Below are 16824 nucleotides of genomic sequence, written 5' to 3' on the forward strand. Positions count from 1 at the left end.
ATGTGTTAAAACATTACTTACTATACGTGATTGACCAATGTGTTGAGTATCAGGCATGTATTGATAAATTGATTGATTTAAAAAGATTTGACGTTCATGATACGTACACCGAATGTCACGTGTAGGAATAAATTATTTACAATTTAGGAATTGGTTCTTTGAACAAATTGTGACCCTGGGGGGGGGGGGGGGTTAATCATTTCACGCTTAGCTGAGACTCACAGCCAGCGCACAAACACAGAAGTCAACCAAGCGGTGGTGTGGCGGTTCCACGGGGCGATGGTTCCACAAGGCGATGGTTCCTCAGGGAGATGGTTCCACAGGGAGATGGTTCTTCAGGAAGATGGTTTCTCAGGGAGATGGTTCCACAGGGCGATGGTTCCACAAGGAGATGGTTCCACAGGGAGATGGTTCCACAGGGTAATGGTTCCACAAGGAGATGGTTCCACAGGGCGATGGTTCCACAAGGAGATGGTTCCACAAGGAGATGGTTCCACAGGGCGATGGTTCCACAGGGAGATGGTTCCACAAGGAGATGGTTCCACAGGGCGATGGTTCCACAGGGAGATGGTTCCACAAGGAGATGGTTCCACAGGGTGATGGTTCCACAGGGAGATGGTTCCACAAGGAGATGGTTCCACAAGGAGATGGTTCCACAGGGAGATGGTTCCACAAGGAGATGGTTCCACAGGGAGATGGTTCCACAGGGAGATGGTTCTTCAGGGCGATGGTTCCACAGGGCGATGGTTCCACAGGGAGATGGTTCCACAGGGAGATGGTTCCACAGGGCGATGGTTCCACAGGGAGATGGTTCCACAAGGCCCAACCAACCAGAGATTGCCCTCCAGCACAAGGGGCGCTCTCCACACAGGACGCCCTCTGTCCTGCCATGGCAACCCAACGCGGCCGAGTGGCATGACCGCACTTACACAACCCAGGCATGCACTGAGGCATGGCTCTGACTCTCAAAGGGCTCATTAAAGCTGGGATACTGTGGTGGCGGTGGTAGTATTTTTGGCATCCCGTAAATAATTAATTGATTAATTACGAAACAGTTCATCACTGTTAACTGAACACCATTAACTACACGAAGAGGACGAGCGGTGGTGGTACAGTGGTGAGCGCGGTGCACTATGAACCTGATGAACATAGTTTGACCCCTGGAAATGAGATCTCAGGGATATTCCAGGAAAAATATGTCCCAGCCATGACTCACATCAGTGGCGGGTGATTTCAGAACTGGTCCTGCCCTGATGCACCCATCACCAACCTGCATTGACCAGTGTGGAGAAGTATGGTCAGAAATGGGCATGGCTGGAATTGATTAGTTTGTTAAATATTTTTAAGATGCTTACAATTCATGTATTGTTAGACAACTGACAAAAACGATAACTTGTAACGTCCTGTGAAGACTCGCAGACTTCCCAGGACGGCTACCTCAAAAATGTCCTGGAAAACCCAGAGCAGGTGGCAACCCGAGTGGGGTTTGGTTGAAGGAGCCGATGGCACGGAGCACTCACGGAGGACTCACGGAAGACTCACCAAACCGGCCCAGAAGAGCATGAAGGCGACGAGCCAAGGCACGTCGGTGCAGCCGCGGCCAGGCCTCGGCCTTCCCTCCGGCCTGGGCCGCTGCTCTTCCTCCTAGGGTCACGCCAACACGGACACACAGCAGGCCATCACGTTCGGCTCATCACCCTTGGCTCACCTCGCCCGGCTCACCACCCGCGGCTCATAATTAAACATGATAAAGGTTGCAGCCCTGCAATGGCCTGCTCACACCACTGTAAGGAGCTCTAGACAGCCACTCTAGCGGATACTTGGCCTACTCTTTCACGCTGGCCAGACGTCTTGCAAGAAGTGGGGGCACCCACACTTTACCCAACCAACGCAATGTGCCCATCGACTGTGGCGCACCCACGCTTACTGTTGCGGGGACAGGGGTGGGAGGGTGGCTAAGGAACTTGCACTGTTGTTTCAACTCTTGATATCTCGTGGCCATCTTGCAGGGCCAAGCGTAAAACACTCGCTATTGCCTGGCATCCAATTACTAACCAGGCTCAACTCCACTTAATTTCAGGGATCTGACAGTATCGGGTCCATTAAGGATGACTTTAGTTGTTGCCAGCCTTGGGCCTAGTTGACGTGTACATGTTGCATGTAACACTCAAGCACGATGCATACTTCGGATTCACGACATCCCCCCAAACCACCGCTGAAAAAAGTATACTCGAATCACCCACTGCGGATCATTTTTAAAACCTCTAAATTCTGGAACATTGAAGCAACACGCGAGCCAAACAATGACCCTGTTCTCACAAATTGAATTAGAATGCTGCCATACTCATGGCATAAATAGCACTAGCAATCCACCACCAATTGGGCTATTGCCATGTGGGGCATACTTTTATAATTCGTCTAACATTTGCAAGGTAGACATCTGACCCAATTTAGTAACGGATTTGGGAGGGTGGGGCCGGGGTTGCGAATGCAAAATGTCAAACCTTTTAAATAGGGCCCTACATTCACACACACGATAAAAACCATTCCATGTATTTCTCTGGTAAATATCAATACATGTCACAGTTCCTGGGGTCTCAAGAGGGTGGCAATGGGGGGGGGGGGGGCGATGCCCCCACCCTCACGGGCCCCTCCCCCCTCAATGAACCCCTGGAGGCTGCTGCCCTCCCCCCAGTGCAGACCAAAGCCTGCGGGTGCCGAGCAGCACACCCTGAGTTACACCCACACCCTGAGTTACACCCACACCCTGAGTTACACCCACACCCTGAGTTACACCCTGAGTTACACCCACACCCTGAGTTACACCCTGAGTTACACCCACACCCTGAGTTACACCCTGAGTTACACCCACACCCTGAGTTACACCCTGAGTTACACCCACACCCTGAGTTACACCCTGAGTTATACCCACACCCTGAGTTACACCCTGAGTTACACCCAGGGTGATTACACACACCCTGAGTTACACCCACACCCTGAGTTACACCCAGGGTGATTACACACACCCTGAGTTACACCCACACCCTGAGTTACACCCAGGGTGATTACACACACCCTGAGTTACACCCACACCCTGAGTTACACCCAGGGTGATTACACACACCCTGAGTTACACCCACACCCTGAGTTACACCCAGGGTGATTACACACACCCTGAGTTACACCCACACCCTGAGTTACACCCAGGGTGATTACACACACCCTGAGTTACACCCACACCCTGAGTTACACCCAGGGTGATTACACCCCCACCCTGACTACCACCCAGCGTGATTACACACACACACACCACCCAGGGTGACTATACACACACACACCACTCATGGTGACTACACCCACACACACACCACCCACACACCACCCACAACCACACACCACCCACACACGCCACCCACCCACACACACACACCACCCACACACACACGCCACCCACACACACACCCCACCCACACACACAGGCCACCCACCCACACACACACGCCACCCACACACACCACCCACACACACACACCACTCACACACACACACCACCCAGGGTGACTACACACACACACCACTCAGGATGATTACACCCACACACAAACAGTCACGCCCGCACAAGAGCAGAGGGACAGCTCAAGTTTGCACTTGAACAGGAACCTGTCATTTCCAGCAGCTACATTCACGTATTCTGTAGATGCCCTAAAACATAATCTATTCCAGCTCAACTTGACTTTACAAAACACTTTTAAGCACATATAATTCACGGCAATGCGTGATGAGAATTTTCTGCACCGGGTTCTGAAACATTGTACACCAACGTGTGGTGAAATCTGCGCGAGGCATGCCGTCGAGCAAGTCGGAACATAATCTCTGTCGCACAATGGACATTTTGTGGCTTTTGACAAAGTCATGGCGATGGGGGGGGGGGTCACAGCGGCCCCGCTGCCTGCAAGCACAGCGAATACCTGCGGTGGATCACAGTGCATCGACTCGGTGCCCGGTACCCAGCCGGTGGGTACTCGATCCATCTTGGGTCTGCCCGCGTGGCAGGACCCCCCCACTCTGCCCGCACCTGCGCCGCCGTGACAAGCCGGCTTCACCCCTTGCCCCGCGCTGGGCGTCCACGGGACCTCCCGACTGGCACGACTCTCACTCGCTGCACGCACGCACTGCACAAGTGTGCGCTGATGCCTCCGTTGGTTATACAAAACAATAAGAGGGTCGTTGAAAGAAAAATGAAGCAGATATATCAGAGTTCTCACGAAGCAATGCCCTTATAAATAAACAAAATATAATGTTGGGAAATTAAAACCAAATAAAAACTGCTACGTTGAGATTATGTGGCGAGCGCAAAACACGACACAAATGAGGAGTCGGGTGACGAGGGCTGCTCCCAGCAAGATTGAAAACTTAATTTCTTTAGAACTACTTCTTGTTGTTGTTGTGTTTAGATTGTTATCCTTCCCCCACGCCTCCGATTAGCACGGTTGGCTACGAACGGTGCCAAAGATACCATAATCATGTTCTCAGTGGAGTGCTGTACACTCTACTCCGTTCATACCCTCGACATCCGGAGGGCTATTTATTTGAACCCAGGATCCCACTCGTGGTTTTGACCATACTTCACCACGTTGGTTCATGCAGACCGATGAAGGTAGATAATCGGGAACCGTTTCAGATTAAATTTTCCACCCAAGTTAAGATGAAAAAGCAAGCTAAGAAACACGGTACTATCTGAGAGAGATTCTACAATTTCACAAATGCATATAATGACAAGAATGTTACGAGCATTTAATGAGATACAGACATTTCACTCAAGCTGAACAGCGTGAAATTCCAAACGTATGAGTCGCTGTACTAAAGGTTTATTTCCATAGAGTATGAAACCACATTGCAAAGAAATGCATTTCCTAACGAAATAAATCAAAGTGAATGTATTACATTAAATAATTATAGTAAATGAACCAGAATGAAACCATTAAACATGTAATTAAAATAAGTAGTTGTGTTTTTTCTACTACGCTAATGATTACGTTTGCGTAAGTGTAATTAATTAACGGTGGGACTGGCGAATAAGAGAGTGGATCTGGCAGGGAGGGGGTGGACCATGCCAGATGGAGCGGGTGATTTGCCTCACCTGGGGCCGAGCGAGCCCCAGGTGAGGTGCCACGTTTCTCGTTTCTGCACCGAGTGGCTCATCTCGACACCACGGTGGTGCCGGGCTCGCGTGAACCCATTACACACACAAAGACAAAGATCCCCCGTGTAGCATTTAACAGACTTTAGGGGCAAGTGCACTTAGCGAACGCCACCTATGAAGGCCAGAACGGCACACGAGGGAGTGGATCGCCAGCACCACACCCGACCGCCTTTGTCTCCCCAGTGGTGATGTTTCCACATTGCACCAGGCACTCATTTAACGCTGAGTCGACTCAGGGGAGGCCCATGACCGGCTCAGATAATCCTCACCGGTGATGGCCGTGAGCGGGAATCGAACTCCTTGGGTGGCCGGGTTCATAGCGCGGCGCGCTAACCGCTACACCACCGCTCCCCATTACACACACAACACACGCACACGCGTGTGCCAGCACGCGTAGACTATCAAGCATGCCATTGTAAATAAGAACGCCCAGCAGCAACCGTGACAAGATGATGGGTCTAATTAACAAAAAAATCCCCGCACACAATACAACACACAGTGTATACTCGGGCAGTACATACTGCTACAACAGCTTGCAGGGGTATTATGCAAGACTTGCAATTACATTGCAACAGGTAACCATCATTCGTCACGAAACAATCGTGTTATGTAATTTTCCATTGAACTAGGAGGCATATCTTCAGGAGAGAGTCCTTGCCTATAACATCTGGCAGTTGACCAACATTGGTTCAAGCAAGCTGATGAGACACTGAATGGTGAAACTGATCGTACTGAGCTAATTCTGCTGATATTATAAACATCCAGACGGCCATGTGGTTGATGGAAAGTGCAAAAGTTACTTTATCTTTCTTGTGGAGAGACCGATTTACGACAAAGACATTGTCTGTTTGTCTATTTCATCATTCTTCTGCATTTTTACTCTTTTAAACAAGTACATTAATAAGTTATATTTTCACTTTCATATAAGTATGGTGCCAACACAGACTTGGTGTTCTGGGGAGGCCCTCTCTGCCTCAGCCAATAATTTTCCGTAACAATATTGAGGGATAGGAAAAATGTAATCATGGTTTCGAAACAAAACTCTGCTTTGTATTCACAAAGAAATGCAGACTGGTGGAACAACGTGTCCCGCTGTAACGACATACAGGACATTGTCGCGGTGCTGTGACGGTGGTCAGCGCACTGCTGGGCTTGAGGCACAGAGGTCACCGGTTCGATTCCATCCCTGGGCGTGGCAGCCGAAGCTCTGGTGCAGGTTTCTCAACCTTGCCTCTGTCCACTCGGCGAGGTAAAACTGGTACCCCCACAGTTGAGTCGATCGACGTACCGTGCGTGGCGGGGTAAAGTATGGGTACTCGCTGCCTGTATGTTCAACTTCTTTCGCACCGTACGTAGCCAACCGTGCTAATTGGAGGTGCGGGGGCAGGACAACGAACTAAACAGCAAAAAGCGGCTGTAAAGAAATGCGTTTTAATTTATACTCCCGCATCTTCCATGACGTCTTGCCAGCATGGCAGAGTAGAGGGGCTCTCTAGAGCCCCCCCCCCCCCCCTAGTGGACGCCCTTCCACCCGCAGTGGCGTGAGCAGGGCTGCGCCTCTCTCTTGGCCGAGCGAGATGCGGCGCGGAGAGAGGCGGCCGGGCGGCACCCTCTCTGTGAACCGGGCGCCAGCGGCCTCCTTCCTCCTGCCGGACTTAAAACAACACCCACTACTATGGCAACGGGATTTTTTTTTCTAATGTAAAACAAATATTTTTACTGCGACAGAAATAAAAAAAAATACTTTACGGTACAATGATGTATTTCAATTACACGATGAACAAAAATGTAGGGAGGGCACAACGATATATATTTTTCAAGAAAACAAGTTTAAAAATATACCAGCCCAACATAAAGTAAGCCTTGTTTTGAAGGTGCACAGTACCAGAGTGTACACATTACATTACTTTACATGCTTATCGTAGCAGCTTTCAAGATCTAAGTTTTGCGAGGGATGGTAAAATTGATTCACATTGCGGTGCAACACTTCTGTTCACGACAAAGGTGCGGCCCTGCAATTGCTTGGCTCACCCCACCGCCGGCGGATGGGGCTCCACCACTGGATGGGGCGCGAGACAATCGCTCGAGGGGGTATTTGGCCTACTCTTCCACACTGCACAGACGTCTTGGAAAAGGTGGGAATACCCACATTTTATGCCACCACACACAATCTGCCGATTGACGAACCGTGGGGTGCACATTTGTACGGCTTGGTAGTTCCTCAACGTATTCACATTTCTAAAAAAAGAATACCGGGCAATTTAGATTCTCATAGGGCAAGTTATTCCTCCAACTCCTCAACAGAACCCCGGTGAGTGAAGACCGCTGGAAGCAATTCACCCTCTCCCATGTAGATCGCTACTTTACCAAGTCACGTGGCGGAACAGTCACCGATGATTGTGTGCCGTGCCATTTGCATTCCTCCCCGCTCCATTTGCATCGCGGAGCTCCTTGGATTGTCTTCGTCCTCGAGGGGAGCGAGCGTCATCCGCTGGCATTTCCTCCTCCTCCTCCTGCCGGCATTAATCACGCACCCCGGCTTCGCTGCCAGGCCCCATTTGATTTCAGGAATTCTGACCATTATAAAGTCAAAGAACATCTCGGATGTCTAAGACATTACCAAGTTCGCCCGTGCCTGATGGTGTCTCCATACGTGAAAAGGACTTCGCAGGAGGTAAGTATCGCTCAACTTCATGGGTTATTCGCAAACACATAGAGGCCATGCTTATAGGGGCTTCACTCCAGAATGCGCCTTTAGCTCTCTCTCTCGGGCCCTTTATATATCCTGTACCCTCCCCCCCCCCTTCTAAAAGGTTCTCCTCTTTCTTCCAATCCCCTTTCTCATTTTCCAACGGTTATCAACCATCCCTTATTCATTATTTTAATCTTCCCGCCACGTCCCTTTACGCCAATCTGATGTGAATACTCCGATGCCTTCCAATCAGATTGGTGTGGTGGCATCACCGACCAAGTCGGGTGTCGGTGGCTCTGCTACTTTAAAACTTGGTCTGACCGTGAAGTCGTTAAGACTTCTGGCAGGCGACCCCACACACAGTCATCGGGTTGGACGCCAGGCCTAACCCCGACACATGGATGGAGGCGTCTCCAATCCCTCGCACTGCTGAACCAGTTGGACGGCCTCGAGGCCAACTGTTTACTCAATATGTCCTCTGCTCACGTTTAACAAATACTCCTCTTTAAATTCGCGATGGGTGCCACGGAATCGCTCGTGCAATTACCGATGACTTACGCCTTGTGCAAGTCACGTGCTCATCTTTCGCGTAGGCTCGTTGAGCGAACAACATGGTACACGGTAGACAGGAAAAACAATGAGAAATAATGCAAACGAGACGGAATAAACAACGCAAAAATGCGTTCACTGTTGAATCCAATATTGAACTTTGAATCATGAAAATTCGCTCCGCCACCGGGAGGGCGATTCGGTCCCAGCTCATCTCGCTCCGGCAGTAGCAGCTTCGACCTATTGTCAATAAAGCCCAAGACTAAACACCCGGATACGTCCGATCTCATCCAGCCTGGACGGTACTGGATGGGTGATCGCCACGCACAAACAAATCGGGGGGCTGCGTGGCGACTTAACGAGCAGAGGTCGGTGCAGAAATATCCATCGTTGTACTCTGCTTCTACGCTGCCACATCCACGCCCCGTCCAGCGCGGTGAAGTAAGGCCGAGTAATCCCTATGACCCGGAGATTGTGGGGAGGAGGCCCTCGTCCAGCAGTGGATTGACGCAAGGGTCGTGCATGAACATTGACAATAATGCGACCTCTTAGCAGGGGCCAGGCTTTATTGCAGGTTGCATCATTCACGTAAAACAGGCCACAAGTTAAAGAGAAAACATTTGACCGCAGAGAAACCACAGCCGTGAGAGTTTCCTCGCTACGCATCTCGCTTACACGAGGCGAGTGAAATATTCGCGGCCATAATAGTTGTCCCGAATGTCGGGGTCCATAATAAAGGGGTAAATATTAAATCTTATGACATGATGGTGCTAACCAGGGTGGTTAATTCAGCTTGAGTGCATTATGTTAATTTCCATCATAGCCGTTTAACTAAGATGGACATAACTGCAGCAAATTCAGGCAATGGCCTTTTGTGATCGTCCGCGCCGATAGGAAGTTGTATATTTCCGTACAACTAACCGAGGTCTCACCGCAACTTGTGGACACTCTGTTCTCGCAGTGACCACATCACGACGACCAGCAAGGTTACCCGCCTCCACGGAAACCAGGTCATTCCGCAGAGAGGTGATCGCAGAACCAGAATAAGTAGACATTTAAAGATGCGTATACATACGGGTTACAAAAGCAGTGCAGTCTGCTGTTAAATGTGAACTGCTTTAGAATAAACCCTGACACCAGAAGCAAAGGAAGATGCAACTTAACAGTGGTGATGATTCAGCGTTTCTACCAAAAATAACTTTTGCCGGACAGCTTGTGAACGTGTGCACACAGCGGGCACACGCGACATGCCACGCACGGCGCTGCCGCCCCACGGCGTGTCGCTCGGGGCTGTGCGTCGCCGAGTTGCCTCCCTACTTGAGATCTTCTCAGGTTAGTTTTGTTACCCACCGGTTTAACAATTGGCGGCATTTCAGTGAAAGACCCTCCGTGGAACTTTCTCAACGGGGTTCGTGGGGTGTCTCGAGTGGAAGAACACGGTGCTGTGCTGTTCTCAGTTCCATTCCTGGCCACGGCTCACATCGGTGGCCAGTGAAACCTGAGCCGGTTCCGGCCCTCAACAATTCACCAACCACCCCGCACTGACCGGCGTAACGAAGTACGTCCCTACTAAATGGTTCTTTCGGTAAAGTCACGTAGGTATAAGATCAAATAAATTACGACGTTTCGGGCGCAACACAAGCGTCCTTCATCAGGTGATTTCCCACCTGATGACGGATGCTTGTGTTGTGCCCGAAACGTCGTGCAGTCACGAAAGCTTCAAATCAAGATTGAAGTACGTCCCGATAACCCCCAACACGAGCGGGGGGCTGTGGGGGAGGCCCTCATCCAGCAGTGGATTGACCAAAGCGCTGGACGAGTACGTACACCGTGAGGTCGAAGTTTTCACCCCTCAGAGCCGCTGGATGTGTCTTTGTTTAGCGCGCGTCTGACTGTGAATGCGCTTGTTGCTCCGTCAGTCCGGGTGCGGTGGACCGCTTTTGTACAATGGAACGCGCTGTTAAAAGGCACCTGAAGCCATCCCCTGTTCCCAAGCCCACCGCCACCTACTACACCAGACAGTGGCCACTCGCAGAACTTCCACAGCGCGGAAGTTTCCACCAACGGAAAGTTTTACAGATGGCACGACGCGAAGGATTACGCACGCACGGGCGCTTGCCGGAGGGTACGCCCTGAACAGGCACGAGCCATTCGCAGGCACCGCTCACGCTCGTGTGTACATTGCGCGTGTGTGTGTGTGATGCATATATGTACATGTATATAGAAAGCTCTAGATTTTTAAATTGGCGCAATGTTTTTCCCCTGGCCAGGATTCCTGGCAGAACCTTTCTTTCCAATATAAACGTTTCCTGCCAGGAGAGTCATAATCGTATTTAAATGCCATCTAAATTAAGCAATTGCAATTCGTCAAATACACATGAGACCGCACGCTTTGTTCTGCTGCAATATTTCACTGTGGCGCTGAATAATAGGCGGGTGGACGGGTTTGAAGTCTGCGCTTATTCACCGGCGATTCGACCCCACAGCCAACAAACTATTCAACGTCTGTCTCTCCGGTCGATGGGAAAGGCCCATTAAGTGTTACATTCCTTGCAAGCCGAGACAAGAGAGTGAATCCTCATATGCCTGCTCAGTGGGCAACACGCTTCACTAGATGAACCCGGCGACCCGAGTTTGATTCCTGGCTCTGGCTTACTACATCAGTGGTGAGTGATATCTGAACCACCCATCCTACTTTTCCTTCTCCCTTCACCAAGCCACACTGACCAGAATAGTGAAGTATGGTCACACGACCCCCATGACCGGAATGGCATAGGGAGGCTGAATTTTAAGGGAAAAGGTCACATGGTTCATTGTGGGATTCTCTCTATCAGTCTCTTGACATCCAGACGTTATTGTATGTAATTGTGTACTCACGTCAAAGGAAGACATTGCCCAATACATGGTGGTGTTTAAACTGGCTGAAGTCAATTCCTGTAAATTCAAGTTTAAGCACAGAGCTTGAGGCTAGAATGAAGTGTGCTGCCGTGGCACGAATGAAGATGAACCAGGACCAATCGCATCGTACGGTCCGGTGGAGCCGGGGAGCTCTGCTCTGTGCTGTGTTATACAGCTCAGCTGTGTGTCTTTACTAAACAACAACACACAGCAGCTTCTTCACATTTAAACGTTCCATTGATTTACGAGTCGATCGGCAAGTGACGTGTGGTGGGGCAAAGTGCGGGTACTGCCACCACTTCCAGGAATACCTCCAATTAGCGCGGTTGGCTACTGAAGCAATCTGATGAGCTATAAAGCTCTTTTTCACAGATGTCGAATTGAGCATTAGTACAAACAAGGTGTGTGGCCAGCGTGGAAGGAGAGGCCAAATACTCTCTCGAAGGACTCTGCAGAGCTCCTTCTAGGAGAGGCCCTTCCGCCAGCGGTGACGTGCGCGAGATGTTGCAGGGCTGCATGCCTTGCCAGGCGTGAGCCAAGTGTGCCGTGCCCAAGGAGTCGTGAACACTTCTCGCTCACAAGAGCGGCGGCGCATCGTGAGCGGCCGACACAGCCCAAATCCCAAACACGACGTAGCCACGAATTCCAACACAAACATAAATACACCGTTGCGACTCCAAAAAAAGGTTGCCGAGGTCTCTGCTTGGCAAGACGAGCTTTGATCATCTGACCGAAGTGGAGGCACAGCGGCTCGCGCACCGCACGCCGTGGACCCGGCGACGCGACTTCCGCTGCACCGCCCGCACGTGTGGCGAGGGAGACCCGTGGTGTCTGACCGCCTTCCTTCACCAAACCCGCCGTGCGGGAGGGCCTCCTTCCGCCGGCAGCGGATTGACCAAGGCCAGAGAGCCAAACACAATGTCAATTACGCAAATTTGCGGCGCATTATCGTCACTTAAAAAGGGTACGGAACAAGTTGTGACAAAAAAACAAGATAAACGCGTGATGCCAGATGCCAGAATGGAAAGCAGAGGACGCACGGCCATGGTGGAAGTCAGGGTGTTGACGAGACGGATAAGGGAACTGACCAATGGGTGATGAGGGCTCTAACCTGTTGAGCGGCAGAGACGGCGTAAGACAAAATAACCATTAGCGTCCTTGTGGAGGGCAGAAATAACAAAATGCATTCGCATGCCACCTTCGCATAACTGTCCCTGGACGTAAAAATATGATAATGTTTTACACATCCCATCAGCTGCCCTGCCTTCTGGCAGTGCATAACTTCAGCAAGAGTGGTTCAACTCAAGCTGAGCAGAATAAACACCGCTTCACAACTGAATGCATGTCACATCCTTCAGCTTATCAGCAGTGGCACAGAACCACAGTCGGGGTATGGCCTGAACTGTTCAGTTCTCCTTGGTGCGGCCGATACACTTGAGATGTAACGATGCATCGATTCACCGGTTAATGTGGGTTCCTAGGCTCATGATGCGGGCATCACACCACACGTGTCAGAATATTTTTCGATTTGAAATCATGATTGGCCGTGATCGATCCCCCGCTGGATCAAGGTCTCCCACAGCTGCCGGCATCGATCTCAATTCTGCGGTGCAAAAATCCACCCAGCTGCTGCATACGATCCGCTTTCACCACTCCATCTCCACGGTGAATGACGCCCTCTCGGACGTGATCCCCAACCTCTGCTTGCCACTCGTGTCGTGACATCTCTATAACTTGCATCGAGTTACGCAAATATTAGTATGATAGCTATATAACCTGTGTGAAGCCATATAACCTGCGTTAGCCCTGCAATCCTAATAGTTTGATTCGTATATGTTGTAAGTAATTGGTTCACGTCATGCCTTGTGGCCATCAGTGACCTCCACATTCACCACCAGTGACCTCCACCACCAGTGACCTCTACATTCACCACCAGTGACCTCTACATTCACCATCAGTGACATTCACCATCAATGACCGCTACATTCACCATCAGTGACATTCACCATCAATGACTGCTACATTCACCACCAGTGACATTCACCATCAATGACCGCTACATTCACCACCAATGACCTCTACATTCATCAATACATCTGCTGGCGTGCAGGTGCTGAGCGGATTCTCAACATCACTGAGCCGTGACAGGTGGCGACGGCCTGGGGGAGGCCTTCATCCAGCAGTGGAGTGGCCGTGGCTCCTGATGATGATATTGGCCAATATCTACGAGCGGTTTGCGCCTTGTGGTTTGAGCTTGTTATGCCACAGTCTGAGCTGAAGCAACCGATGCTGAAAATGTCTCATGTGTTTGTGGTATGCGGTTGCTGCATGCGGCGAATCAAATCCAAACCGTAATGATGAACACGTGCTGCACAGCCGGTATTCACTTGAACCCAGAGTTACATAACCTCAGCACCATCATCACCTCAGCACCATCATCACCTCAGCACCATCATCACCTCAGCACCATCATCACCTCAGCACCATCACCACCTCAGCACCATCATCACCTCAGCACCATCATCACCTCAGCACCATCATCACCTCAGCACCATCATCACCTCAGCACCATCATCACCTCAGCACCATCATCACCTCAGCACCATCATCACCCGTGGCGCATCGACGCTGCCGTAAGCAAGGAGACGAGGTCAAGTGACGTGGGTTTGAGCAATGAACCAAATTAAACACAATTGCTTGAATTGAGTAGCGACTCAAGGAGGCAATTAGACAACTTTCAGTCACTTGATGGCATTAGTGAACGTCCCAGATCTCCAAGCCATCACTGCAGTAGCCAATGCCGAGCTTGGCGACTCGTCATCACCGGCCATCATCAATCCACTGCTGGATGAAGGCCTCCCCAAGCCGTTGCCACCTGTCACTGATTTGTTGGTCAATGTAGCGGTCACTCAAGGCTGCAAGGCATCACGTGAACCCATTACTTAGAACATATACGAATCAAACTCTTAGACTGGTACAACATAAGCAATTTAGAGATACAGCACCAGGTTTTTAGGATGTAAACAGGTCGATTCAAATATTCAACAACAATAACAACAACAAGGGCATGGCGCTACATTGTTCACTGGCTCTCAGTCGCATGCCCGCATCAACTAAGCAAGGTCGGATCCCGGTAAACGAGGAACGTTGCATGTTGACTGGCATCAGCTGTCAGATGAGACAGGTTGAGAGTAAGGCGAGAGGATGGGGAGTCGTTGAAAGGTGACGTGAACTTATACAACAACAACAACAAGTCAACAAGTCGCCACGAGACGTGAAGAAGGGAGAGAGAGGAGCGAGGCGTGCGTGGATGAGAGGCGCGGGCAGCAGCAGCAGTGGCAGCAGGGGGCCAGCCAAGACCCGTGCCAGCCCCGTGCCAGCCCGGGTGTCAGTCAGTCCCGTGCCAGCCCGGGGCCAGCCCGGGGCCAGCCCCGTGCCAGGCCGACCCGGTTCCGGCCCGGGTGCGAGTCTCCTCACCTCCACGGCGCCCTGGGGAGCGCCCCGCGCGCAGCACGACATGGCCAGGCGGCAGCGGCGCGGAGCCCGCGGGCAGAGCGGGCAGAGAGGGGGAGATGGGGTGGGGAGAGGGAGTGTGAGAGTGAGTGAGAGTGTGTGAGACACAGTAGTGTGAGTGAGTGAGTGTATGAAGAGTGTATGAGTAGAGTGAGTGTATGCGTAGTGAGTGAGAGACAGAGTGTGTGAGGAGTGAGTAGTATGAGGAGTGTGTAGTGAGAGTGAGTAGAGAGACACAGAGTGAGTGTATGAGGAGTGAGGAGAGAGTGTGAGAGACTGAGTGTCTGAGAGACTGAGTGAGTAGAGAGTGAGTGAGTGACTGAGTGAGAGTAGAGAGTGAGTGTATGAGGAGTGAGTACGAGTGAGAGACTGAGTGAGTAGAGAGCGAGTGAGAGACTGAGCGAGTGAGAGAGTGAGTGAGTGAGAGACTGAGTGAGAGTAGAGAGTGAGTGAGTGAGAGACTGAGTGAGAGTAGAGAGTGAGTGAGTGAGAGACTGAGTGAGAGTAGAGAGTGAGTGTATGAGGAGTGAGTACGAGTGAGTGAGAGACTGAGTGAGAGTAGAGAGTGAGTGTATGAGGAGTGAGTACGAGTGAGTGAGAGACTGAGTGAGAGTAGAGAGTGAGTGTATGAGGAGTGAGTACGAGTGAGTGAGAGACTGAGTGAGTGAGAGGCTGAGTGAGTAGAGTGAGTGAGTGAGAGAGTGAGTGAGTGTATGAGGAGTGAGTACGAGTAAGTGAGAGTAGAGAGTGAGTGTATGAGGAGTGAGTACGAGTGAGTGAGAGACTGAGTGAGTGAGAGACTGAGTGAGTAGAGTGAGTGAGTAGAGTGAGTGAGTGAGGGGGTGGCGGACGCCGTCGCCCGCCCCCACCTGACGCTGCCAGGAGACTCCGCGCGCCGCCGGGGACAGCGGTCAACTGCGCGGCACTCGGAGGCAGCGCCACGACGCGAAGAGACCGCGGTCATTTGCGGCTGCCTCCAGGGCTGTCGCTGCTGCTGCTGATGTTGGAGAGGCGATGGGGGGGTGCTCTGGGGGGTGGGATTGGGGGTGCGTGCCCCCCGAACGAATAGCCGTGCCCCCCACACAGCCAGGCAGGCGTATCTTCCCAGTTTGTTGTCCTTCCCCGGGCACCTCCAATAAGCACGATTGGCTACGTACGGTGCGAAAGAAGTCCGAGGCACACGCAGGGCAGGAGGCTGACTCGAAGCCAGGACTCGCACGCGGTGCCTCGCTGAGTCTCGTGGCTCTTCCTCAGCAGGGTCCTGCCGCGTTTGCCAGCGGGGAGTTTGCCAGCAGCCACATTCGAAGCTTCATGCCGGCCACGCAGTGGCCCACTCTGACGTCCACGGTGTATAGACCATTATCTTACGGTTAATATACACCCGCCGTATTCGCCGGGGCGGCCAGCCGCGTCGGAACCGTGGACCTCCGCACCACACCCACGTGAGCGCCGCGAACAGAGGGCTCCATTTGCCCGAGCCTTTGCCTAAACCGCAACCGCACTGGTTTCCGTGTGGTGGGAAGTCAAATATCACCGCGGCCTGCACACTCCGGGTCTTTATTCCGTTGGTGTTTTCCCAGCAAACTTAGCAGAGCACTAAGAAAACACATGTTGGGACATTAAGCGGTTCAAATCCACACATTACTATAATTAAAATATTTACGCAGTGCATCGATACGTAACATCCTCCTCCACAATGATGTACACAAGCGAGAAATGCATTCTGTTCATGTTCACGAATGTAACACTAGTGGCCAACATAAAACTTGGTAAAGATATGTACTTTTATCAGACGTACAGGCTTACGATGTCTAAATCGCGACCCAGAAAGTGTGTCCCCACTCGGCACACCACATCCAGTATACGCCTCCCTCTGGCTGCGAGCCCCTTGCCTAGACCACGTCCAGTGATAAATAAAGCCCCACCAGGTCGCTCATCATCACTACACCCGCAGCTGTCAACCCACGCG

At 51.4% G+C, this 16824-nt stretch overlaps 1 protein-coding gene across 3 annotated transcripts in view; it reads right to left on the reverse strand.

Moving 5' to 3' along the window:
* The window catches only part of LOC144726809 (choline transporter-like protein 1), a 36533-nt gene extending 20781 nt beyond the window's left edge, over positions 1 to 15752 (reverse strand). For 2 of the 3 annotated variants that reach the window (XR_013587338.1, XM_078605726.1), the window contains exons 1-2: positions 14820 to 15752; positions 1543 to 1644 (exon numbers count right to left, since the gene is read on the reverse strand). Coding sequence is in view for 2 of the 3 variants with exons in the window: in XM_078605726.1 (XP_078461852.1) it covers positions 1543 to 1644; positions 14820 to 14861 (144 nt within the window). In the remaining variant the exon portion in view is untranslated. The remainder of the gene's footprint in view (positions 1 to 1542; positions 1645 to 14819) is intronic. The other variant, XM_078605727.1, reaches the window with a different exon arrangement.
* Positions 15753 to 16824: the final 1072 nt, after the last annotated feature.

The sequence above is a fragment of the Lampetra planeri genome, chromosome 24 (assembly GCF_965212315.1).
Source record: "Lampetra planeri chromosome 24, kcLamPlan1.2.h2, whole genome shotgun sequence".
Taxonomy (NCBI): domain Eukaryota; kingdom Metazoa; phylum Chordata; class Hyperoartia; order Petromyzontiformes; family Petromyzontidae; genus Lampetra; species Lampetra planeri.